The sequence below is a fragment of the Anas platyrhynchos genome, chromosome 23, assembly GCF_047663525.1.
Source record: "Anas platyrhynchos isolate ZD024472 breed Pekin duck chromosome 23, IASCAAS_PekinDuck_T2T, whole genome shotgun sequence".
Taxonomy (NCBI): Eukaryota; Metazoa; Chordata; class Aves; order Anseriformes; family Anatidae; genus Anas; species Anas platyrhynchos.
Window position 1 is genome coordinate 4,993,050 of NC_092609.1, and position 27,902 is coordinate 5,020,951.

At 40.4% G+C, this 27,902-nt stretch overlaps 1 protein-coding gene across 5 annotated transcripts in view; it reads left to right on the plus strand.

Annotated features, from left to right (window-relative positions):
* Positions 1 to 9,456: 9,456 nt before the first annotated feature.
* Positions 9,457 to 27,902, plus strand: part of ANTXR1 (ANTXR cell adhesion molecule 1) — a 121,975-nt gene continuing 103,529 nt past the window's right edge. For 2 of the 5 annotated variants that reach the window (XM_038166878.2, XM_038166877.2), the window contains exons 1-6: positions 9,457 to 9,976; positions 20,546 to 20,617; positions 21,301 to 21,372; positions 23,851 to 23,932; positions 25,179 to 25,212; positions 27,281 to 27,360. In XM_038166878.2, the coding sequence (XP_038022806.2) occupies positions 9,825 to 9,976; positions 20,546 to 20,617; positions 21,301 to 21,372; positions 23,851 to 23,932; positions 25,179 to 25,212; positions 27,281 to 27,360 (492 nt within the window). In that variant the 5' untranslated portion in view covers positions 9,457 to 9,824. The remainder of the gene's footprint in view (positions 9,977 to 20,545; positions 20,618 to 21,300; positions 21,373 to 23,850; positions 23,933 to 25,178; positions 25,213 to 27,280; positions 27,361 to 27,902) is intronic. The other 3 variants (XM_038166876.2, XM_038166879.2, XM_038166875.2) reach the window with 2 other exon arrangements.

The window sequence follows — 27,902 nt, forward strand, 5'->3', positions numbered from 1 at the left end:
AGATTTTCAATTTGCAATTATTGTTAGTAGACCTTCAAAGCAAGTAAAGTCCTCTAATAAGGGACCATTACACGGTAACCAAAGGACTGGGACAGTTAACTTGAGTTTAGTCTTCTTAACATGGCAATTAATAGCTTTTATATGAAATGCAGGAACCTGTTTACACTTGAGTATCTTGTCAGTATACTGAGAAACAGCAGAGAGTTTAATGGAAAACACAAGCTAGCTTGATATCATGAAGATACGTTAATATAAAATAACCGTATGTATTAGCAGAGAATGACTTGGAGATCTGTTTTTAAGGCTTAAGTTAGTAAGAATGTTGTCATGTGAATGATCTGGCAAAAGGGATGCCTGGAAGAAAAATGTTAAACTTGACAAATGGTCTTTTACTTATCTCACTTGTGTAAGCTGAATTCAATTAAAAGAGAAAGATGAGAGGCAGAATCTAACGTAGAATGGAAAAGATTAAAAGCAATTCCTATATGTTCTGGAGATATTTTAGATGCATGATGTGATTAGGCTTGCAGGACTTGAAGTTGCACCTCAGTTTTCCTAGTTTTCTTTAACTTAATTCCATGGAGAATTAATTTTATCACCATTTCTTAGGACAACTACAGCTGTCTCTTCCTTTGTCTGATTAACTTACCTCCACTCCTTCATGTCTTTGCCCTTTCTTTTCCACTCCACATCCAAGTTCCGTAGCAGGTCACCAACCAGTTCTTCGTGGATAGTGAGGGCCACATCCTGCTCCCAATCCCCTTCCACCAGCTCAGGGTACTGGGTATCCAGAGAACAACCGGTATTGCCGCTAAAGACTGAGGCAAAGAAGGCATTGAGCACCTCTGCCTTTTCCTCATCTCTTGTAACTAAGTTTCCCCCTGCATCCAGTAAAGGATGGAGATTCTCCTTAGTCTTCCTTTTTGTGTTGACGTATTTATAAAAACATTTTTTGTTATCTTTAACGACAGTAGCCAGATTGAGCTCCAGATGAGCTTTGGCCTTCCTAATTTTGTCCCTGCACAGCCTCGCAACATCCTTATAGTCCTCCCTAGTGGCCTGCCCACTTTTCCAAAGATTATAAACCCTCTTTTTTCTCCTAAGCTCAAGCCACAATTCTCTGTTGAGCCAGGCTGGTCTTCTTCCCTGCTGGCTCATCTTTGGGCACATGGGGACAGACTGCTCTTGTGCCATTAAGATTTCCCTCTTGAAGAGCGCCCAGCCTTCCTGGACCCCTCTGCCCTTTAGAACCGCCTCCCAAGGAACTCCACCAACTAGTGTCCTGAGCAGCCCAAAGTCAGCCCTCCGAAAGTCCAATACAGTGGTTTTACTGGTCCCCATCCTGGCCTCGCCAAGAATAGTGAACTATATAATATATAATATATAACATATAACATATAATAATATAAAATTATATATAATAATATATAATATGTATAATATTATATATAATATTATATATTGATATAATTAGTATTATAATTAATTAATTATTAATAATAATTAATAATAATAATTAATAATTAATAATGTCTGATTGACATTAAAACACATACTACTACTGAAGTTTCTTTCCAGCCTCTGCTGGAAAGGAATCTAAATAGAGAAACACTAATAAGAAGGCAAAGTAGGGCATGACAACAGCATAAAGGATATTGTATAATGTATTATGGAATATTGTACTCAGTAAATAACTGAAAATCTATCCTGAATATTGTTTCTTGCCTTTATGCCACATTTAGACTTATCCAGAGCAGAATAAGACCTGATGGTATGTAAAGAAATTTTAAACTTAACCAACTTAAGTGTCAGGGCTGATAAACAGCTTTGGTTAATGCAAATGGCTACTCTTTGATTTGTTTTTCTGCCCTTAAGTCAGGGCTTGCATTTCCTCTACCAAAGCTAAAGGATATCCTGCAACTACCTCAGAAATCTATCTGTATGTGGGATATGTGTCCAGGCAGTTTGTAATAGACTTACCACCTGTCAGACTACTGACAGGCAACTTGACACGGGCTTCATGGGCAATAACTGACAAAATGGAGAAATCTTAGTTATCAACTCCACTAATACAACTACCATGGAACACAGCGTCTTGCTCTAAGACACTGACAATTTGAATTGGTTTAATCAAAATTATATTGAAAGTATATGAATAACCTCTCTTTTTTTTTTTTTTTCCCCTTTTTCTTTTTCTGAGCTTGCCAATGGAGGAATACCTACATACCAAACCTACATTTAGGTTTAATATTATGACCTGTGGTTGAAGCTATCTAGGTTTGATTCATTAAGAAAACACATACATATCTGTCTATTTCCAATAACAAAAGCTTTGATATAGAAACACTGGAGATAACAGTCTGAATGACTGCTTTCACTGTACAGCTTGATTGTGTGAAAGAGGTAAATGACTCATTCAAGCCTAGGACCTGAGTTACACAACTGTGGAAAAGTCCCGTTTTCATGGCTTGCAAAGCTAGATTTCTCAAAACTGGGAAAGAACAAGGTTGATATTTTGAGATGGGTAATTTATTTTCAGGACACTGTTCAGCCTCTAATTGAAAGTTGCAAATTAGAATCATCTTCATAATCTTAGCCTGCATGCTTTTTTACTTTATGTAAAATGTAATGTTTACTTGTTTACTTTACGTAAAATGTTCATGTAAATGACATTAGTTTTCAATTTCAACAGAACCATGAGGACTACTGAGAGGCACAAGCTATGCTGATGTTAGTCTACTCATTCTGGATATGATCTTGTGTGGAAACATTTTCCTATTCTAGACAAGAAATTCTCAAAATGTGACATTATTTCAGTGGCAGCACCTCACTGATGTGATTGATACTCCTGCTATCAAACAATTCTGTTCTAAGCTTTGGTTCTCTTCAAGTCTTGACTTCTGTAACAGCAAAAATCTAAAGGAGTTTTGCTTGAGGAAAATCTGCTAGCCTGGTTTTCCTGTGTTATTAAAATAATCTTTTTGTCCTTCTCTTTACCCAGTGCTGCCAAGTATCCATAGAGGTTTTTTTTTTTGCCTTTTTTTTTTTTTTTTTTGTCATCAAACCTGCTCCCATGGAAACACATTTACAGGGAAATTGCTCCAAAATTACATTTCTGTACTAATAGCTATTTTACTGCAGGGCTTGTTTTTCAATGGACTGCAGTTGAAACACATAAGAGAAATAGTGGCTGAATACCTAAAGAAGGGACTCCTGGACATTAAAGAGCATTCTGGGTGGTACTCATATAGGAAAATGTAAGATTTCTTACTAGGTATCGGTTACAAAAAGGAGTTGAGACTATGTGACACTGAGTTTGTGACTTTCAGAAAAATTAAAATTCAGAATTTGTAATCCTTGGCACATGTTCACTCTAGATGTCCAGTTTCTGAAGTGAAAAGATACAAATACAATTTCTGTGCTTGCCCTCTACATCCAAAAGAGCTGACAACAAAAACCCAAACCTCTCAAAGAAAGGCAAAAAGGAAATGGACTACACCAAGGACCCGAATATTGTAGACCTGTCCAAGTGTTTCAACAGAACAATGGGCAAGACTGTACAAATGATTTGTTAGATGATCAGGAATGGAACTTCTCCTGTCCTGTGGGACAGACACTAGACCCAAGTACCTCCTTTGCTTAATGTTGATAATGTGGTGAGAGATCAGACACCATTGTGCTGACACTTGAGACAGAAGGGAATCATAGAATTATAAAATCATTAAGGTTGAAAAAGACCTCCAAGATCATCTGGTTCAACCATCCCTCTACCACCAATGTCACCCACTAAACCATATCCCTAAGCACCAGGTCCAACCTTTCCTTAAACAGCCCAAGGTGACTCCACCACCTCCCTCAGCAACCTATTCCAATGCCTGACTGGTCTTTCTGAGAAGATATTTCTTATAATTTCCAACCTAAAGCTCTCCTGGTGCAACTTGAGGCCATTCCCTCTAGTCCTATCACTAGTTGCAAGAAGAGGCCAACCCTGAGCTCCCTACAGCTTCCTTTCAAGTAGTTGTTAGAGAGCAATAAGGTCTGCCCTGAGCCTCCTCTTCTCCAGACTAAACAGCTCCTCACAGGACTTGTAGCTTCGTAGCTCTTCTCTGGACATGCTCCAGGGCCTCGATGTCCTTCTTGTATTGAGGGGCCCAAAGCTGAACACAGCACTCGAGGTGAGGTCTCACCACAGCAGAGTACAGGGGGACGATCACCTCCCTGGTCCTGCTGGCTGCACTATTCCTGATACAAGCCAGGATGCTGTTGGCCTTCTTGGCCACCTGGGCACACTGCTGGCTCATGTGCAGGTGAGCATCGATCAATGCCCCCAGAGCTTTTTCCTCTGCACAGCTTTCCAGCCACTCTGCCCCAAGCCTGTAGCGCTGCTTGGGGTTCTTGTGGCCAAAGTGCAGGACCTGGCACTTAGCCATGTTGAACCTCATCCCATTGGCCTCTGCCCATCGATCCATCCTGTCCAGGTCCCTCTGCAGGGCCTTACTGTCACCAGCTGGATTTACAGCTGGTGACAGTAAGGTGACAGTAAGGTGACAGGTCACCAGCTGGATTTCACTCTTTCACCACCACTCCCTGGGCCTGGCCATCCGGCCAGTTTTTAACCCAGCAAAGAGTGTACCTGTCCAAACCATGGGCTGCCAGTTTCTCCAGAAGAATACTATGGGTGATTGTGTCAAAGGCCTTGCTGAAGTCTAGGTAGACTACGTCAACAGGCTTTCCTTCACCTACCAGGAAGGTCACCCGGTCATAGCAGGAGATGATGTTGGTCAGGCAGGACTTGCCTTTCATGAACCCATGCTGACTGGGCCTGATCCCCAGGTAGTCCCGCATATGCTGCATGATTTCATTCAAGATGACCTGTTTCATAACCTTTCCTGGCACCAAGGTCAGGCTGACAGGCCTGTAGTTCCCCAGGTCCTCCTTATGACCCTTCTCATAGATGGGCGTCACATTAGCAAATCTCCAGTCATCTGGGACCTCTCCAGATGACCATGACCACTGATGGAAAGTGACCCAGCAATCACATCCTCCAACTCCCTCAGCACCCTCAGGTGGGTCCCTTCTGGCCCCATGGACTTGTGACAGTCCAGGTGGAGCAGCAGGTTTCTAACTGTTTCCACCTGAACTGTAGGGGGTTTCTTCTGCTCCCTGTCCCAGACTTGTAGTTCATGAGGCTGAGTACCCCGAGGATAAGCAGTCTGACTAGTAAAGACAGATGTAAAGAAGGGATTAAGAACCTCAGCTTTTTCCTTATCCTGTCATATCCCTATCCTAGTCATGTTCCCCCCTGCAACCAGTAAAGGATGAAGATTCTCCTTGATTGTCTTCTTACCGTTAATATTTGTAAAACATTTTTTGTTACCCTTTTCCATTGTGGTGAAGTTGAGCTCATGTTGGGCTTTAGCCTTTCTGATTTTCTCTCTGCATATGCTGGCAACTTCCTTGTACTCTCCCTGATTTGCCTGTCCCTTCTTCCCACCAGACATAAACTCTCTTTTTCTCTCAGACACTCAGCAAAAGTTGCCTGTTCAGCCGCAGCAGTCTTCTTCCCCAATGGCTCATCTTATTGCACACAGGGACAGCCTGTTCCTGCACCTTGAAGACTTCCTTCTCGAGGAGTGTCCAGCCTTTCTGGACACCTCTGGCCTTCAGGACTGACTCCCAAGGTATCCTCCCTAGAAGCATCTGGAACAATTCAAAGTTTGTCCTATGGAAGTACAAGGTAGTGCTTTTACTGACCTCCCTCCTGACTTCACCAAGAATAGAGAACTCTACCATTTCATGGTCACTCTGCCAAAGACAGATCTGCAAAAATATATACTGCAAAAATGTACAGTTCTGAAGTATGTGAGAATATATCTGAAGCAACAGTTCTTAGCAGGATGGTCATATTCTCCATGTTTACAGCACTTTGAAAAGAGTGCATCAGACTGCAAATCAAGCAATGCAGTAGGACTTTTTAAATCCCATTATATGAAATGTAGTCAGTAAATTTGAATCATTCATTCTGTGCAGCTTTGCTCCCTCCTACTGGGCATGTGTGCTTATCCTTTTGCCTTAAAAACAGAGGAAACCAATCTGCAGATAAAACTAATATTGATTTAAATGAACAGTGCTTCATCACTGTTGTTTGTGTATTTACTTGCTCAAATCAAAGTTAGTCACGTGTTTCTAGATTGTCATTAGTACCTTATTTAGACTTAATTGTTTCAGGGTTCTTGCACTTTAATGTCTTCCCAGGGAGAATTAATGCTATCTAATTCTATGATCAAATTTGACAGACTTATAAGGAGAATACTGAGTTTGTATTCTTGTAAGACACAGGGGGACTGAGAATCCCGTGTTGTGGTTTGGACTTGGACATTAGAGCATTTACAAATTTCAGCCTCAGGTTCATATAACAGTTATTTGGTTTGAGAAGGGAGGTCAAATTCAGCCACCTGATTTTCAGAAATGCTAAAAAACAGAAGGCTGTAGCGATTTCCTCAACATTTGACCCAAGCCCAGGATCAGCGGGACTTGGGGTGATTATCTTTGTTTAAATTTGACTACACAGAAAGAGACACCATAATAGATGTCCCTTTCAGTGGACTACACTGAATCATGTCTAACTGTAAATGAGTGCAAGAAGCAGCTTCAGAAGTATTGCAAGGATTCTCTAGCACTGACAAAGTACTTCGAATATATGTACAATGCTGAGTAGAGGAAGCAAGGTGTTGAGAACTGCATAGCCTTGGCCTCAAGTTGCACCAGGGGATGTTCAGGCTAGAAATTAGGGAAAAAATTCTTCTCAGAAAGAGAGGTTAAGCATTGGAATGGGTTGCTAAGAGAGGTGATGGAGTCACCGTCTCTGGGGGTGTTTAAGGAAAGGTTGGATGTAGGACATAGCTTAGTGGGTGTGACACTGGTGGTAAAGGGATGGTTGGACCAGATGATCTTGGAGGTCTTTTCCATCCTTAATGATTCTACGAAAACACATAAAACTAAACAAAGGGGACAGCAGATTGCTTTACTGTAACCCCTATTGCTAGGCTGTTTTAGGTAGAAATAAAATTTGGAAAGAAACTGCATGGTCTTCTTTGATTATGGCAGAATTATATCCTACACCACATTTTCTCCTGTGATGTTTAATTTTAATACATCACAAACAATATATTTATCTGTTAAGCCTGATATTACTGTTCAGAAAGGTGAGATGTTACATATAGATGCAAAGAGTTAGCAGATTTTCTTAGAAAGGCAATGGGAAGAATACTAATCCCCAGAATAATAATGTATTTACATGTTACAGCATTACATGTTGCAGCAGAGACAAAATTAAAGCACGACTAAGTCAGAAAAAAAGCAAGACAGAAGGGAGTTCTTGATTCTCTTGAAAAGTTAGAGCAATCCAAGGAAGAAAAACCTTTTTGGCCACTGGGTGTCAGCCTTGAATTATGTATTATAAGAGGTAAAATTTACATGTAAAGGCACACCACTCATTACCCAGAGAAGACCCTTGTCCTACACATCAGACAGTGTAGCTCTGCTGATTCTAGTACAGTTACGCTGATTTGCACCATCCATGCATACATTGAGTGAATTTAAGTACTTATCGACACTGAAGACAGGGAAGTAACTCCTGTAAAGTGAAGATAAATTTGTGATAATAGTATCAGTGTTGGCAACTCTTTAGGTCTCCTTTATCCATGCAAACTGCTCTAACACCTTCCTAAATTGCCATGAGGAACATGATTTTGAGATCTTGACAGAAGCCATTGTCCACCATATAAGCCAGATATTGGTGATCTGAAAGGAACCAAAACAAGCTCACCACCTCAACCTGCTACCTCTCCAAAAAAGACACAGGTGCTCCAAAACCCATACAGTGCTGCCATGTGTGATGTCTCATCTCTCAGCAGTGCTGCTATTACCACTGACAGAAACAGCTTCCACACTGTTTCAGAAAAGACTCTACTGACACATATAGTGGAGTGGATCATAAAACAAACAAACAAACAAACAAACAAACAAACAAACACCTGCTGATGCCACTTCCCCCATCGTTTTCATTTGCAAGTTTGAATCACAAACCAAAGGCATGAGCTGGAGCTTAATGAACCACTGAACTGCTGCATGCAATTGAAACACCTTGCTTGTAATCTTCTTTCACACAAAGAACACAACACACTATCTCTCCAAGAACCAACAGGTCTTTCACACAAAGCTATGGTCTTCTTTTTTGTTCCTCACATTTTTAGTGAAGGAGGGGCTGAAATTCCAACAGCCCTCCTGGCTGTCACTTGGGCTTCCTACTATGAAAATGCTTTTCTCATAGTGTCTCAATAATTTTGCTGCTGTTATCCATTTCATAAACAAAAAGACACTTTCTTAAGACAGACACATGAAGAGGACTAGCCCTGAAGAACATCAGTGACAAAGCAGAAAGCACAGCATTTCACTTTGTCAGCAACTTGCTCCATCTCAGTGTTCTGTGCCTCATCTGATGACTCACTTAATGGCTTGCTCCTAAGCTCTGCTGGGCCTTCTGTCATCTTGAACCCATGGCTGCATGGGGTACCCAATCTCCTCCACCATCAACCTTCTTTCCTTCTGCTAGCTTCAGGCTAGAATTATTTTACTGAGTACAGTATTTTTATTCTATTTTAAAATGTTAAGTATTTGTTCATCTCAGAGTCAGTCAGAAACAAATAAAAAGGAATAAAAATATATAATATATATTATTATAAATATAACAAATAAAAAAAAAGTCCTCTTCTCATGAGAGGATTTGAGAGGGAAGGATGAATGCTCCAATTCCTCAGATTTCTGATTTATCTCTTATCTCCGTTGGGGGTTGCTCTGTCTTGGGAATAGTCTTATCTTTGAGTTGACTTGCTTGCATTTTGGAGCTTGTGGTACTGTTTGTAGAAGACTGAAAATGTGAGTTCAGCTGAAGCTGTTTCCTGGCAAGGTCTGCAGGAGGAGGGGGGATTTAGACCCTGGTGACTGAAGTAAGCTTGCTAAGGATAGCAAGCAGGAAGTATGATCATAGGCAGAGGCACTTCTTGTTATTTCTCAAGACTGAGAAAACAGAAAGGATGAAACTCGTTGTACCTTCTCACTTTAATTTTTACTAAGCTTCTCCAAGTTTTTAAGCCTTTAAGCTTCAAACTCAGATATAGCCAATGAGGGAAATGAAGATACCTCTGCATAGTGCTGCATGCCTGCTCTAAGAAAGCTGCTTGTATGTTCATACTCAAAGCCACTGTAGCACGTGCTTTGTATGCTCGGTGCACAAACGATACGCTTTACATCCAGAGACTCCGGTTATCTTGCTTTTTCACCACAAGGTGGCATTATCTGAGCTTTTATTTGGCAAGAAAAAATAAAACCATCCTTAATAATAACAATAATAATGGAGGGGAGAGGGGGACGGGAGGGGCGGGGGGGGATTGAAACCCTCCCTGTCTTTTCTGAAGTCTGTGATAAAGCAAGATCTGTTAGGCAGCTGTTGCTCCTGTTAGAAAACAATGGTGCTGCTTTCAGAGAGCTGCAAGGGAGACTAAGGGTCAAGTCCCTTTAAAAAAAAAAAAAAAAGTTAAATACAGTATTGTGCATCTTGAAATCTGAAACCAAGAAACAGAGGTGCAAGGGAAACAAGGGGGAAAGTCTTGCAATTCCTGAGGGCAACTGTTTCAAGTGGAGTTTTAAGGAGTAAAATACCTGTATATACACTTAAAGGTTATTGAATGGCTTTTGCGGAGAAGCCTGTGAAATAAAGGAGCTGTGGAAGAAGACATTTCTTTTTCTCGTCCTCTCTGGATATAATGGCTATTGCAAAGCAAACCATCTTCAGATTTTGCTTCAAATGGCTGTTCTTAGCAACTTTTATGATAGCCTGTGATGGACAAGGTGGAAAGAGAGAGAATGGTGGTCCCGCCTGTTACGGAGGATTTGATTTGTATTTCATTCTAGACAAGTAAGTCGGTTCTACTCTTCTATTTGAAAGATTTTTATTTTGATTCCGGCATGAACTGGAATATCATATACTGATACAGAGGAGGTTTTCTTCAGATTTTGGTTTTGTAGAAGTCACCGTGTCCCCAAGGGACCTGCGAAACTCCTTACTACTCTGTCATTGTTGTTGTGGTAACTTTGGTAGATCTAGTATTAAATGCAATTGTGCTTTGTAAATCAGATTTTTAGAAGTTTTGTTGTGGCTGATACAAAAGCTTTATTTTGTACTTGATGCTGTAGTTTCTTAAAAGAATGGTTGGGACAAGAGCAGAACCTTGGTCACACCAATTTTCCGATGAACTGTGAAAGCTCATAAAAGCAGAGCTGGGGAGTTATTGCAGGCATTAATTTTGTAGCTGAAAACATGGAGAAAATGCTCGCCTGCCTGGAGGTCTCCTTCTTCTCGTTGTCTCAGAAAGAATTTTTGTGCAGCAAAGCAAGTAAAGACCAGGCTCTGAGAGGTTGGCTACTGCCTTAAAAAGGGTCTGATTTTGGCCATTGTGATGGAAAACAGCTAGAGTGTCTTATTCAAAAGAGAACTTTATTTTTCTCCTGGCTCCTGGCTGAGTCATATTTTCTTTGTTTCCTGTTAATCAAATGCATATTTTGACTGCTTAACTCTTTATACTGAAGATATCTGCCTACTCACTTTTTTATCACTAATTCTGATCTGGTACTAGTAAATTTGTCTGTTTAGAGGCCTTGAGATTTTAGTCTGAGCAATATGAAATAAATACATGCTGAGCTTTGGAATGCTTTGAATTGAAGCAATACAACTTATTATTTATTTTTTTTTTAAAGTGTAAAAAGTACTAGCTAAAAAGATTCTCCTAACTTTCTTAATTAAGAATAGTTATTTTGAACCACAAGTTTGGAAATATTTGAATATATATGTGCCAGCGGCATAGAACTAACATTTATAACCACAAATTTCAGAGACAGGAAAGTATTTCAAGTTGCCAAAAGTGCTTGCAGATGAAGCTTTCTGTCTGATCCTCTTGAGCGTTTTGCAGTAGCAGCCACATTCCATTTGTATAAATGACTTGGAATTACATAACACTTTATTACAAAATACTGGGTAAAATGTAAGACTGAGACAAGTACACTGGATATTTTATTGTGCCAGTTATCCAAATACTTCAGGGGAAATATATTTTTTTCATTTTTTATTTTTATTTTCCACTTCATTGGGTGGAAAGATTGCCCTGTGTTGCATTTTGTTGCTTTGGCTGGTTTCTTCTTAGCTGAAATACCTCTATTGCTATATTTGAAAAACATAGCATGATTTGTAATGCAGATAGCTTTTGCAAACTGAGTTTCCCTGAAAGCTGAAGCAGAACTGAAGGTTTTATCAAATCTGATGGATATGATTTTAACAACCACTTATTTCAAGCTCCTGTCCTCTTACTAAAAGACATGACTTTCTAGGCTTGCTCAAGGAAAGTTTGGGTGGAAATATGAAGCTTGGCACAAACTTTAAAGTATGCAAGCTACCTCAGTGTATATATCAAGGTATCCAAAAAACTGCTACTTTAACAGATGTAGGTTTCCTATTTCTGTAGTGTATTGTTTTTTGTTGGTGGTGGTTTTTTTTTTTTGTTTTTGTTTTTTTTGTTTTTTGTTTGTTTTCTGATGCAGAACTGAAGAGGGTCTGACGCAAAGTTCATTGATTTAAAAAATTAGATGGTCTCTGGTGGAATTTGGAGGAGTCTGCAGACGGTGGGAGAACAGATTATCCCATATCCTTTATCTTTAAGACTTTCTTTCATTCTTCAGATACTAAGCTCAAGTTGTATAAAATTTGGGTCTTATTCAGCCAGGGTTTTCTACTTTTCTACTGGGTTTAGAGAATGTCTTCAAAAACGCTGCAGTGGTCCTGAATGCCTATAGAGACCTTGAGGTAAACTATGAAATTATAGTAATAGATTCAGGGCTCATATTACTGTTTTTATTTGCCATTGCTCAAAAAATAATTAAAGTACTGGTGATAAAGGATACCAAAGCAGGTGAGATTTACATTCTGAATTATGAAATATTAATTTCAATGGTGGAAGGAAATCATTAAAATATTAAGCAACTTACTTTCTGGGATCAGAGGAGCAATAGAAAAAGAATAAACACAGCCCTGGAATTTACTGGTTCTAGAGCCACCTGCTGACCCTTTGCTTCATGGCCTGGCTGGACTGACTACTTAAGTCCATTTAGCACCCTGTATATGTGTACTGCTCGCACAAGTTCCAGCTGCACATAGTCCCTGTCACAATGCTGGCTCTTGAAGCAAAATGCTGGCCACATGAAGGCCATTCAAAGTGAGCACATAATGCACTGAGGAAGAAGCAGGTGTTACAGGCTGTTCTCATGAAGTGACACTCTTTCTCCCTGAAGCATTCTCTTCAGCAGACTCCTGCAACTATGCTGTGCAAACTGTTGAAGGGAAACCAGGCTTTTTCCGGCTGTCAGCATACAGCTGGAGACATGACTCTCTGCAGTTGGTAAGCTCAGAGGACCTGAAACAAATCTGCCATTTCTCATTGTTAAGAAAGGGAAGAAAATCCAGCATTCAGTCATTCAGAAATAATCCTGCTATGGTACGCAGACTTGATGTGCACATAATGAACAGAACAAAAGCTCGTAAAATAGCAGGTGGGCTTGCTGGTTTATAAAAGCATCCTTAATCTCTGTGCATGCACTTGCATGCCTTTCATTACTTCTAAGAGCAATGCTCACAGCTTAGGTAGCAATAGAGAAGGCCTGTCACACTGTGACCCTTGGACCTAAGGCTAGAAGCATTACTTTCCAGAAGTGTGGCAATGACACTCTTGAGCACTGTGGTTCACGTTGGGCCAGCTACTTGCCAAGTAAATCAGGTCTTAGGTGCCATATCCTTTTGTGTTTCTGCTTGCTTTAACTGCAGCATTGAGACTCGTATACAATAAATGATAGGGAAACAAATGGCAGAAGATAGTGCCAAAGAGCACCTGGGTGTGAGATAAGATAGAGTCTTAATTAAGACGGAAGAATGAGGAATCAATGAGATGATCATAGAATCATAGAATGGCTTGGGTTGGAAGGGACCTTAAAGATCATCTAACTCCAACCCCCCTGCCATAGACAGGGATGCCAACCCAAGGTCCCATTCAGCCCAGCCTTGAACACCTCCAGGGATGGGGCATCTACAACTTCTCTTGGCAACCTGTTCCAGTGCCTTTACAGTGAAGAATTTCCTCCTAATGTCTAATCTAAATCTATCTTCTTTTAGTTTAAGACCATTCCCTGTTGTCCTATCATTATCAGCCTTCACTTCTCCAGGCTGAACATGATGATGATCACAAGCATAAAGAAAACATTTCTTTTTGCTGATATTGTTCAGATATTCTAAAAAATATCATCCATTTGACTACTGAAGACTACTACCCACTGACCTAACTCTCATGGTATCTAGTGCTCTAGTATTTAATCACTCCATACAAGCGCAGTCTGAAGATCAGATGGAGGCAGCCCCCAATTTAATTGATTTGTGGATAGTAAGGAAGGAATAATAATGGGTAAAACTTATCAGTAATCTTTTGCTGTATTTGCTGTAAGTGAAAATCATTATTTCCTGTGTTCTTGACTGTTGTGTGTGAACATAGGAAGGATTTTATACCCATGTGTGGAAAACATGCAAGGAACTGTATGTGTGTGAAAGAAAATTTGGCTTTAAAGGATCCTTGGCAAAAAGAAGTAAATAATCCAACCTGTTTCCTGTGATCCCCTCATTATTCAGCTACATAGCTGATCTATTTTTAACTAGTTGTTAGACCCCACGTGGAGTACTATGTTCAGTCCTGGGGTCCCCAATATAAGAAGGACATGGACCTGTTGGAGCAGGTCCAGAGGAGGGCCCTGAGGATGATCAGAGGGCTGGAGCACCTCGCCTATGAAGACAGACTGTGAGAGTTGGGCTTCTTCAGCCTGAAGAAGAGAAGGCTCTGGGAAGACCTTATAGTGGCCTTCCAATACCTAAAGGTGTCTACAGGAAAGCTGGGGAGTGATTCTTTGTCAGGGAGCGTGGTGATAGGACACGAGGGAATGGTTTTGAACTAAAAGAGGATAGGTTTAGATTAGAAATAAGCTAGAAATTCTTCACTCAGATGGTAGTGAGGCACTGGAACAGGTTGCCCAGAGAAGTTGTGGCTGCCCCATCCTTGGATGTTCTCAAGGCCAGGTTGGATAGTGCTTTGAGCAACCTAAACTAGTAGAAGGTGTCCCTCGCGTGGAAGGGGTTGGTCTGGATGAGTTTTAAGGTCCCTTCCAGCCCAAACCATTCTGTGATTCTATGATTCTAAACATAGTCAGTGAATCTGTGATTCTGGAGTCACAGGCCTGGATCCAGAGCAATGTAAACATTCTGTATGGATGCCATGGGCCTGTGAGGATATTGAAGCATAACTCTTCTTTGTTTTGTGTGAGGGCTGAGGGAAGTTGGCAAGGTGGTGTGGGGAAATTTACACATTCTTGTGTCTTTTTACTTGTTGCCTGAAGGAGTGTAATTCTCTCCTGTGTCTGCTGTAGTCACACTGATTGCAACCAGCTAATTTAGCATGTGAAATCATTGCCCATCAAGACCTGTGTACATGTCTTTAGTCAGTAGTAAATCCAAGGTAAACTATTCATTGTCACAAGTGGTGGGTGGAAACTGGCTTATAATGAGAGCTGAGTGTGCCTGCAGCACTCTGCACTTTACTGCTTGATCTAAGTTCAGTCCATGTTTAGTTTTTTATTAGTTGTTAGTCAGGTATCCCAGGCCAATCAGGTAGAGAAGAATATTCTGTTCTTGTACTGTGTCAGGGCTTAGAGGTTTATCCTGCTCTAAACTGGGCCTCTATAAACTCTGTAATCTCAAATGTTTGACAATAGTTTTAGTGAGCTGTCTCGTGATGTTCAGCACAAGATGGTGTTTCCTCAAAGAATTGCATCACCTCACTAACATCTATCTATGTGCTATCTGGTCTTCTCAGAATTTCTCCTGAAGTATTTGGAAAGACAGAGAACACTTTTCATCTGTGTTATTTTTTAAGAGCTCAATAAAATGATGCTGCAAAACTTCACAGGTCAATGCCACCTCTGTCAGCTATGAGATTTCTTGAAGGTGGTCCAACACCAGTCTCTGAATCAGGTGCCTGTATATACCTCTGTCATCTGGTGCACACATAACTGGTGTGAAGTCTTTGTATAAGAGTTTGTGGGCTTGATTATGTTTTTGTCTAGTTTGTGAATTAAAAATAGCACTGTGAGTATTCTGAGAAGGTGCAATGGGAGAAATAGAAATAATGAGTGTAAAAAGTGCAAGAAAGACAAACTAGGAAGGTTTGAGTTGCTACAGCTTAGGGTTGTGAAGCATCATGTTTCAGTGAATAGGTGAAAAGCACCTGCTGGAGGGCTGAGCTGGGCCAGGGTGCGGCTCTCTGCCCCTGCAAACACTAAGCCATGTGGTTGGTCTCTGCCTTGGATTCAGTTTAGATGTACAAAATGCCAGCACATTTGACCACAGAAAGTATAATTCGCCTGTTAAAGGCATAATTTACTTATTCTTAATTTCCACTTGTTGAACTGTGGTCATTTTACCCAGCTGGGCAGCTGAGCTCTACCACAACCACTCTCTCACTACCCCTCCTCAAAGAGAGAGGGAGAGAAAATGCTATGGAAAGGGCTCAAGGGTTGAGGTTAGGATCACTCAATAACTATTGTGATGTTACACAATACGATATATATATGTAATATGATACACAATACGATATACATACGAACATGATATACATATCATATAACACAAACACAATACGATATATATGTGTGTGTGTGTGTATATATATATATATATATATATATACACAATACAATGCAAAACACACACGGCATAAGGAAATTAGAAAAATTTACTACCTATTAATAACAAGCTAGAGAACTGAGAAACAAAAACTAAAAACACCTTCCCCCATCCACCCTCTTCCACCTCCTCTCCTCGAGTGTTGCAGGAGAATTGGGGGTGGGCACTTTGTCTCTGCTGCTCCTTCACAGTCACTCTCTTCCCCTGCTCCAAACTGGGGTCCCTCCCACGGGATAGAGTCCTTCCTGAACTGATCCTGTGTGAGCTTCCCACAGGCAACAGCTCTTCAAGAACTGCTCCAATTATGGGTCTGTACCACAGGGTCCATCTGTCAGGATCAAAGTGCTCCCAACATGGGACTCCACAGGCTGCAGTGCCCCACCATGTTACCTGCTCCTGCATGGTCTCCTATCCATGGACTGCAGCTCCAGCCCAGAGTCTGCTCCAGTGGGGGTTCTCCACAGGCCACAGCCTCCTTCAGGTCAGATCCACCTGCTCTGCCATGGGCTCCTCCATGGGCTGTAGCATGGAAATGTGCTGTACCACATTTACACCATACTGTAGTGTACCACAGCGGCCTGCTCCGCCATGGTACACCATGGGCTGCAGGGGGTCAGCCTGCTCCACCAGGGGCCTCTCCACAGGCCATGGAGGAACTTCAGCTCCGGCACCTGGAGCACCTCCTGCCCTCCTTCTGCACGGACCTTGGTGTTTGCAGAGAGCTTTCTCACTCCTCCCTGTCCCAGCTGCTGTTGTGTAGCAAGTTTTTCTTTTCCCCCTTTCTTAAGTATCCTCTCACAGAAGTACAACCAACATGACTTACTGGCTCAGCCCTGGGCAGTGGTGAAGCCAGCTGAAACTGGGCCTTATCTAAAATGGGGCAGCTGCTGGATTTTTCTCACAGAAGCCAACACTTGCAGCCCTCCACTACCAAAACCTTGTCATGTAAACCCACTACATGGACTTTTCTCCAGCAAGAAATACTCAATCTGGAGCTTCAGGTTGTTTCTCCTTGGTGTTATTAGATGAGTGGGAAGGCTTCCTTTAAGAAGAGATGGAGCTTTAAGTGCTTGAAGTTTTCTTCCAGAGGGCAAAAGTATGGGAATGCTTGTGGGAGAGCAAAACAAGGATGAAGTGGAGGAGGTGCAGAAAGAGCTGAATCCATGCTTGTGTGGAGAATTAAAAAGCACCACTAAGTTGAAAATTATGCCCAGGCCATTTAAGACCAGCAGAATGAAGTTGCAAATGCAGACACTTAAACAGGATATGCTGTTGACTGGCACATCACTGAACTGAGCAATTGGTTTTTAAGCTTCGTTCTGGCAAATGCTGTTCTCAAAAAATGCATGACTTCAGAGCCATGGAAAATGACAAGCATTTTTACATGGCGACCTACATACCATATGTGCTCTGTGGCTGGATATCATTCTCAGCTGCCTTGCTGTAATAGTAATTTTAAGTGACAATCAACTTTTGTTCAGTGATTTGTAATTAAGTGGGAGGAATATTCACACTTCTAGGCTAGTGCTGCTTTTTAGGGCAGTGTCCTGTTGCGAGTGAGGGCTGGATAGAACTGGAGACTAGTTGCTGGAGACTGATAGCTAAGCTTTCCTTTAACATGAAGTATAGTATAGTCTTTGTATCTGTTTGAGGAAAAGGTTGATCAGTGTATGCTTGTGAAACTGTCCTGCCTTCAGATGTGTGTTACCAGACAGTTCAGAAGATGAACAGACATACTTTTTTTAGAGGGTTGTACGTGGTCTAAAATACCATACATTTCAATGAAGGAGGTAGTAATTGGTTTATGGTTAACATAGCCTTGGCTGCAATATCTTCTGGAGGCTGATGCAACCATTGCTATGATGTCAAGAGCAAGTGCCGGGTTCTGGACCTGGGATGGGGCAACCCTGGCTGCACGTACAGACTGGGCGATGAGACGCTGGAGAGCAACCCCACAGAGAGGGATCTGGGGTTTCTGGCAGGTATCAAGCTGAACATGAGCCAACAGTGTGCCCTGGCAGTCAGGAGGGCCAGCTGTATCCTGGGGTGCATCAAGCACGGCATTGCTAGTTGGTCAAGGGAAGTGATTGTCCTGCTCTACTCTGCGCTGGTGTGGCCTCATCTCGAGTACTGTGTGCAGTTCTGGGCACCACAGTACAAAAAGGACATGAAACTGTTGGAGAGTGTCCAGAGAAGGGCTACTAAGATGGTGAAGGTGACTCGATGATCTTGAGGTCTCTTCCAACCTAGACAATTCTGTGATTCTGTGATTCTGGAAGAGGTATGAGGAACAGCTGAGGTCACTTGGCCCGGTCAGCCTGGAAAAGAGGAGGCTGAGGGGAGACCTCATCACGGCCTACAGCTTCCTCATGAAGGGGGAGTGGAGGGGCAGGTGCCAATCTAGTCTATTTAGTGACCAGCAATAGGACCCGAGGGAATGGTGTTAGTCTGCGACAGGCTGGATATCAGGAAGAAGTTCTTCTCTGAGAGTGTGGTCGCACACTGGAACAGGCTCCCTAGGGATGTAGTCACGGCACCAAGCCTGTCAGAGTTTAAGAAGTGTTTGGACTGTGCTCTTAGTCATATGGTCTGAAGTTTTGGGTAGACCTGTGTGGTGCCAGGAGTTGGACTCAGTGATCCTTGTGGGTCCCTTCTAACTTGGGATATTCTATGATTCAAGTGTTTCTTTTATGCCTTACCAGGTAAAGACAATACCTATTTTTCAGACTCCGTCTCAGATAACATTTGGGCTATTTGGCACTGATGGGACCGGGATATATCATATTCAATATCTCAGAGTTATTCTATTCAAGAGGAATCTGCATCTGCATTTGAGCTTTGTGCATTTCTGTTCTGTCAGTATATAGCTTAGTATAATTTGGATGTAGCAGTTTTTTGTTTGAGGGCAAGTCCTAATGTACCTCACCCTTAATCTGCTATAAGACACCAATTTTCTCACTGTCTGTGTGGTTTAGTTTAGTAAGACCCCTGCTAATAGTATTTCTTTGGTCCTTTCTGATACACATGCACATTGAGAATAATAATAATAATAATAATAATAATGATTTCAAGTCCTAGTTTGATGAGTGGCAGAAGATATCCTAGCTCTTTTCTGAATAGCCAAGAAATGTAGAACCATTAGTTCTTTCTTATGATTGAGTCTCCTGTGCAATCAGTCCATTAAAATCAGGAAAACAAACAAACGAAAAAACAACAGAAAAACAGGGATTTCAGTAACGTTTTATTTAAAGAGGTGCAATTGGTATCAGGTCCTTTGTGTAAAGAGAACCAGTGGTGTTAATTGTTTATCCAGATGAAGAATATGCTGCTGTCCTGGTTGCATGTCCCCACCTAACTAGGAACATTTGAACATATGGGGTCATATAAAGAAATAGTGACTTAAGTATCATAGAATCATAGAATCATAGAATATCCTGAGTTGGAAGGGACCCTTAAGGATCATCAAGTCCAACTCTTGACACCGCACAGGTCTACCCAAGTTCAGACCATGACCCAAGTTCAGACCATGAACATGAAGCAAGTGGCCAAGGTGAAGGTTTTTACTGAATGGCTGTAAATAAAAACCAGGTGCAGGTAGAATACGGAACGAAATTTACATAACCTGCACAATGTGGTTTGCATGCTTGCTGTGCTTCTAGGAAGTGAACTAATGATATTTGCAGCAAGACTGGGTTTTCTGTGCCAGGTGCGTAGTACTTGGTTGAATCTATTCATTTAGATTCTCAGATTTAAGGTAGAATGGAGTCAGGTCAGATGCCATTTCTTTCTGTGAAGTGAAAAAACATCTTCTCAGATGTTCATATTTCCTTCCTCAGACTGCAGATCAATGACTTTTCTGTTAAAACTGGAATGTTTTTTTTCCCTATAAATATTTGTAATTGTAGTCAATGAATAGAAAAAAAAAGTGATGACACATTTATTTTCCATCTCTAGGAAGGATTTTTTTTTCCCAATATTAATATTCCAATGGTCACAGAAATGTTTATGCCAGAAGGTGCATTTACTGCTGGAAGATTCTGGTTAACCTTATTTTTTTCTGGTTCTTACAATATGAAGAATAATTCATAACTATCAAAATCCATGGCTTATTTTGTTGGGGAGCAAAATTAGTCTGTGTTTTGCCTTGAACTGAGCTATGATGAAATGGGCCAGAACTGCCAAGATGTGGACCAAAGGTATTTTACTTTTCATAGTCTCTAGCACAGTGGAATGCTATAGAGGTTTAGGAATCTTTTCCCTCAACTGCATTTCCTTCCCAAAATACACTTGAGCTAACAGCTCTGCACAACAGTATGGCAAGTGAGTTGGTGGAATTCATCTTACAGCCTGTGCAAGGAGACAGGTCTTTGCTAACACAGGGTTTATTTGTTTAAGGCTGTGCTAAAGGTCTAACATAACTGCCTTATGTTGTAGTAAAGTGTAGTTTTAAACACTTATATGAAACATAAATTATTCTTGCTTTTCAAAGTTAAATAACAAATGTAGTTTACAATTTATTATCTTTTTAAAGGAAGAATTAGGACACTGAGTGTTAAAATAAAAATAAATGACTAGCTAAGCAACATGTAACAAAGCATTAGGCTGGGAAAACTATGATAGCAGCAATTAAACTAATGTCTCATGTAATAATTATTTCTGTAGATCAGGAAGTGTCCTGCACCATTGGAATGAAATATATCATTTTGTGGAACATTTGGCCCGCAAGTTCATAAGGTAAGAAGGGCTGTTTTGCAGATAACTGTATAAGGAGGGGCATGTGCCAGCAGCCAGGAGACATGCTCTCAGTTGCTGTCAAGTAGCACATGCTGATTTCCAGCTGGGGAACTCACCTAGTAGAGAGTTCTTAATGCTTTTGTCAGATCATACCACTGATGGCTTTTGAATTTTTTACAAATTTCACCCAGTTCTTGTCCTGCAGGAAAGACGAGTAGACAAGCTAATAGACCCCTTTTCTTTTGCTTGACTTCCATAGACCAAATCATACTTTGTGGGTGAGGGAACCCTCATTGTTTCTGAGATGTTTGGTTACTGTAGAGAAGTTTAGACCTGCAAGGAGAGGTCTGAGACTGTAGCCTTCAGGCACTGACTACCTTGAGATTGAATGAAAATTCCCCCAGGCCAGTGGGTGGAATATATTATCTTAAGTTTAATTAGCCTTCATTCTGTCTCAGCAACGGTAAGATCATGCTACAAGTACTTTTTACATCTTTTAGGCGGATTCCTCATGGTCTGCCCTAGCTAGCACTTCCCAGGGCAAAGCACCATTCGCTGCTCAGTTCTGTCTCATTATTATTTTGGTAGCCATCAGAGAGCCTTTTGTGTTTGGTATTACACACATGGTAAGCTCTGGTCTGGACCAACCAAAATCACTTACTTTTTTGTCTCTTCTTCTCCAGCCCTCAACTGAGGATGTCCTTCATCGTTTTTTCTACTAGAGGGACAATTCTAATGAGGTTAACAGAAGACAGGTAAGAGGTGTAGAAGTGCACAGCAGATTTTGAGTCCTTTTACTGTTTCCTCCACATTCCTGGCTCTTTGTTTTCCAATTTGCTTTCAGCAATGTGGTAACACCTTTGTGCTTCTCAGTTTACTTAAATCACCTGCCTATTTTCACATACAACACTCATTCTACTAGAATGCAATAAGGCTTCTTAAACAGAAGTTGCTATCTGATGTTTAGCCTATAAATGCCTTTCTGTTAGCAGTTGGGGTTTTAACTCAGAAACTGCTTTGATTGAGAGTCTACCTTCCACAAATTTCAGGCTGTTGCCAGAAAACCAGAGTCTTGTTGCCTTTGAAACATCCTTAGGGAGTTTCTTCTGCAAACAAATAAGTGAAACTCCCTTCCCATAAAAACAAACTTGAAAGCTGTATGTTACACCTGTACTCTTGATGTAAAGGTGAGAATGGTTTCTAAGATGTCTGAATGCAAGCAGAGTGTTTAGGCTGGATTGTAAGGGTGAATATTTTTGGCAATTACAGTTTGGTTGCCATGTTTCCGAAGCACGTTCCTGTCATCTCCTTGTAGATCCTCAAGTTAATCCAAGTAAAATCTATAAGATTGATTTTTTTTTTTCCCCACTAACTTCAAGAAGAGCTGGATAAAGTCCTTTAATTGCTATTGCTTCCTCTGTTAACTTCATTGCCACGTGGAGCAAAGATATATGTAGCACATGTGAAGACTGTATAAATCAGCATGTGTTTTACATATTGGATGTCTATGAAACTGCATACCAGAGCAGCTACTATAGTGGAATTAATAGGAAATTGGCCACTTTCCTAAAGAGCAGTCTACACACATACCAACCTCGAAAACTGTCATTAAAGCCAGCCAGCCTACTGCAACAATGAGTGAAAACAATTAACCATATCTAAGCTGGTGCCAGAGAAAATCTGCTCCCTGCATCTTTCACTCTCTCACCCTTTCTCTCACCCTCTGAGCACACCCTATTGCAGAGATCTCAGGGCTATGAGACTCGCTATGTGTGTTTCCCATGTGGAACTGTATTTCCAGCTGTCCTAGAAATCTTCACTGGGAACAGGATATGTATTGATATGGTATTAGTCAAAAGCCAGCTGACTGGAGAGCTACTGTTGTTTTGTTTTGTTTGTTTGTTTGTTTGTTTTTTAACCAGAGGACTAAAAAACAAAGTGTGGGCTTCATGCCACTCCTTTCTTAGTAGAGAAGTGGCAAAATCTTTTCCATCTTCCCCATGCCACCACGTGGTCTATTTTGGATAAACAGTGTGCATCTAAAGAAGCTGGGTTATGTGTTTTAAATACCTTTGCTGTCTATTTTAATGTTTAGTGTTCACATTTGAAAAATAGATATGGTCATAGGAAATGATCTTGATTTTATATTCAAATTTGGCTTGGTATGTGCAAGGGTGGTTGCTGAATGGAGGAAATTCTTGCCACTAGCCCACCTCTGATAGCTCAGTCTAACTTGGCTTGGGATATTGCAGGGACAAAATGAACTCTTCAATGTTTGATAATTCAACCCACTGCAAAAGCACGTGCTCTTTTCTCTCTATGTGTATTGCTTGTGATGGGATAATAGCTAATAGCTAATGCATTGCTTCAATCAGCCTTGTAAGTGTGAGATTATGTACATGATAAGCACACAAACTGGATTTTCTAAACTGGATTTTCTGAACTAGTTAAAATATGCAGGGGGAAAATGACTTCTAGCACTCAAGCAATGTTAGTGTGGCCCTGCATGCAGTGACATTATCCATTTCCTGTGAAGATAGCACAGCTTGCTCAGAAATACACCCACAATCCATTGCAGGGATTTTATCTTGGTTTTAGAGACTTCTGGCATGTACTTGGCCTCCAGAGTTTGGTCTCTGCAACTCAGTGGAAGGACAAGGGCCCACCCCATTTAGCCTGCAGTTTATTTGTCACTGTGTCTGGGGTTTCTAAAAGATTAGAGCAGATACACTGAGTCATAATGAGCTAATGGGGAGTGCTTCAGTCTTCATGGCTGAGTGATCTGAGCTGAAGGTTGTAGTGTCCAAATACACTGGAGGTTACCAGGATTGTTCTAGGTTTTGTGCCATTTTTGTGTCTGTTTGATTAATTTGCATTGTCAAGCCAGGGAGTATAGGTATGGGCCAGGTGCAAGTCAGCTGTTCTACTTCTGCATCACAAGTTTGAGCAGGGTTGCACAGGGAATATCTATTTGGAGAGAAATATAGGGATATTTACCTAAGAGATGCTGCTGTTGTGATGCTTTCTCCAAGCTGTGGGAATACTCATAAAAAATACATCTGCTCCATTTTCCACATCCTTAGAAAGGTATCTATCCAGACATTACCATAGCCTATGTAAACATTGGGTTAACTCTTTTTTCCCCTCTCTCTACCTGGTTCTGCTATGCATGTCTTCACCTGGGTATCATAAAATTGATCTCTGAGGTAACAATGCATCTGCATTCATTTCAGGGAACAGATACGCCAGGGTCTAGAAGAACTTCAGAAAGTCCTTCCAGGAGGTGACACATACATGCATGAAGGATTTGAAAGGGTAACAAGATGTGTGTTATAATGCGTTTAAACTCTGTCTGAGTGCTTCTCAGGGTATGTTTTGTTGTGTTTTTTTTGTTGTTTTTTTTTTTTTTTTTTTAAAAAGAAAGTTGTTTAATAATTCTCTGGTAGGTAAGTGGGGCTATTTTCCTGTTATGCATTAGGTATGCTGAGTGTACACATTCAGTGTTGCAGCTGGGATAAGGGAGCTGCAGACCCTACTACTTATCCTTCTTTTTGCCTCCAGCTTTGTGTGGAGCTGCTTCTGCAGTTTAGGATTAGTGCAGAGGAGTTGGAATTACAATCCCACATGGAACCATGCTCATGAAGGGTTGAGGCTGTCTAGAGTCCTGCTGTGTGAATGTTATAGTTGGCTTTTTAGAGTTAGGTGGGGTTTGAGGCCATGACTTTAACCTGCTCACTGTTAGTGGTATACAATGATGTACAAAAGTTATTCTTTCACATCTTGTTCCAGTCTTCTATATATTTTACAAGGTCAGGAGTTTGTCTAAACCTCTGCTAGGGGAGCCCCCTCCCCTTTCTGCACTACACTTGTGTTTTGGAGGATTGGAAAACTGTCTACTAAAAAATGCATTTGAACACACCTCAAAAACTGAGGTGACCTGACAGAGATGCTAGCACGTAACTAGGAATTAAAAATCAAATTGTACTTCAGAAACTCAGCAAGACGATTGCAAAAACAAACAAACAAATAAAAACAAACTTAAATTTATAAAAGGATGGAAATTGGTACACTGAATATATTCAGGGTAGTTTCTGACTACTTTTTAATTTTGGCACACTGAAGCATTTGTTTTTCTGCAGCGTAGAATACACTTGTAGATAGGTAAAGCAGGAAATAGGAGCATAAGAATATATTTCTGCAGTTGATTTCTTTGCAATTAGAGTAGCTGATCTAGATATGCTGGAGTATATTCATTGATGGACTTAAGATGTTTCTCAACTAGGAAGGTGAATGTGATTTCCAAACAGAGTAGTGGGAAACTACTCTTGACCAGTGGTTTTAGGGTTGGTTTGAATTAATGCTTTCGGAAAGTTTTTGAGGTAATTCAGTCAAAGCCACGGGCGAGAAACTTGTTGTATGAAACTGGTATTTCTGAAAGCAGATGTCATCTTGTAGACTGCAAACATGACATCCTCACTGCCATCTTCTCTTTCTTTCTGGTGCACGTGTAGATGCCCACAAAGTATTATTTATTGCTAATAATCTTCTAATTTAATTTCAGGCAAGTGAACAGATTTACTATGAAAATGTTCATGGTGAGAGACTTTCCTGATCCATTGAATGTTTTTCCTTCTTGACTGATACCTTTAATTGATTTGAAATGCAGCTTCACTGCAAGAAAGGTAGGGGGTGGCTCCTGTTCTTACAGGAATTCAATGCTCTTCAGGGTAGTTGCTCCTGAAGAGGAAAAGGAACAGGTAGATCTTTAAGGGTTCAGAGCTGAAATTAATGCATTTCAGGCCAAAACTGAGAAGCCAGGCTGACTGAGGGTACATATCAAAACTACCTGAGGGTATATATCAAAACTATCTGGTACATTCTGTTATTTTTGCTTGAGGACTCAGGTAACCATTTCTTCTTCCTTTTGAAACATGAGTCTGTGGAGATACTGTTAGGTAAATGTTTTTGTTTTGTTTTGTTTTCCAAAAAGTAATTCATACATCCTTACTTATTCCTCAGTAGTAAGTGCAGACAAAGGCAAAAATGTTTATCCTTTCCTTCCTTTTAATTCTACTTGGGAAAAAACAAAGTAGAAATAAAACTTTACCTGGAAACCAGAAGATAAAAGATGAGATGTTTGCATAGAAAACCAGTCCTAGTGTTTTTTTAGGGCCACTCATGAATAAAATGAAATAGTGACTAAGTCTGCACAGCTTTGGGACTGATCTGTAAAATAAGACTGCAGCAGACTGGAATAAATACCTAGAACAATTCTATTTGAGACTGATACTGCTTTTTTATGCTGGCATTACATATTGCATGTCAAAAAGTTGCCACATGTAGAAAGATTGCAAGAAGCAGTGGACAACTGGGTCCTCAAGTCAATATTGGCCTATGTGTTTTGTCTTTACTTGTGCTGTTTTTGTCCTTGCTCTACCAGAAAATGTTTATACTACCTGCAGTAGGTTCTAAGGCTCCTGCAGTAGTCAATGGAGGGAGAAAGGCATCTCCAGAGGTTATTGGGGCTCTTGAGCTAGTACAAGAAGTGCTCACCTTTCTCAACTTCTTACAGAAAGCCTAGGCACTTCAATTAGGCATCTGCAACTTGAACACTGCATGTTGCTTATTGTTTGTTAAGCACTTTACTTTCCTGCTGCATGATTACCACATTCTTTAAAATGGGTGATTTTTAAGTAGCACCAAGAAAAATTAGGTATTCAGATCCTCAGTAACTGTGAGATGGATGTGAATTCAGAATTGCAAAAGGACATTCCGCTTGCTCCAGTATCTTGTTCCTTGGTATCAAGAACACAGTACAGGCTTCAGGTGCCTGAATTCACAAGCTGAATGCAAATTTACGTCTGAGATAAAAAAGCAAACAGACCCAAAAGAAATAATCTCATAATAATTTGGTTCTTGGAATTTTGGCTCTTCAGCAACAGTGCTCATAGTAGCAGGAAAATCACCTAGATTATTGAAGAAGTTTTAAGACTGATAATTTACATGCCTCAGAATACTTAGCCATTAACTTTCCTTAACAGTGTTTGTACAAGATATACCCACAGAGCTTCTTTAGATCAGTAATAAGTCAGAAATATGATTTAATTCTATTAGCTCCTGAAAATTAACATAAACATGTAAAACCCAAGTTATAATCCATTCATGGGGCGGACTGCAACGTTTAACCATGTTGCTGAAACATGTTACATAGAAAGATTGAAGAATATAGGTAATTTTCCTACCAAATCTATTTAAAACCCAATTCAGCTTTTCATCACAAACTGAAACTCTCTGGATTTCTTGAATTGACAGCATTAATAAAACTAGGAATAACTAGGGACACTTTGAATACTTTTTCTTGATGGCTCCAGTTAAATCTACTGGTCTGAAATATTGAAATAGGTATGAGATACTTTTAGTTAAAAAGCATTGTCAAAAGAGTACGGTATAAAACTGGTGGTGTAGGCAGATGCCCAAGTGGAAAAAGTGTGCAGAAGTTCACGTTTTCTGAAAATTAGTTGGCTGAAGTGAGTAAGGGTATGGGATTGATGGTAACGATTTCTAGTCCTTTAGGTGTGCTAACAGCTCATTAGCAGAATGTTTTCTATGATAATTTAACAAATGCGACTCAAAACATGAGACTAAAGAAATTTGTGTGTTTAGGTTACAGAACTGCAAGTGTCATCATTGCATTGACAGATGGAGAACTCCATGAAGACCTATTTTTTTATTCTGAGAGGGAGGTAAGTCTTGCACATTTTTAGCCAGGGAACAGCAAAATATCTGGTTTTACTCTTCTAAGGCAAAAGACAGGGGAGATAGTGACAAAACCACTTTCACCTTCTTCAGACATGAATGTTAGAGATAAACATTAACAGTAGCAATGCATCTGACTCATTAAAACTGGCACTGTTCATAGGAAGAAAGGGTTTTTAAAAACTTCCAGTTAAAATGACATTGGAGGTAGAAATAATTCACAGCTGAAATTTACTAAAATGCTTTGAAAGATCGCTGAATCTTCTCACTTAGACTTCTTTTCTTCACAAAAAGTATAGACCAAAGAAAAAGGATGAATATGGTTCATTTTCTATAACGTCTTGTAATTTTCTGTAGCATCAAAAAACCTTTCAGATGATCAAATACAAAATTTCCACTAATAATGTTTCGTTCTGAAATCAAAAATACACAAGAAAAATGTATTTGTTTTTAGAGGTGAACATACTACTTGAGAGGTCAGAAGTGTTATATATTTTTGGCTTGATAAGGAACAAATAGATAATTAGGT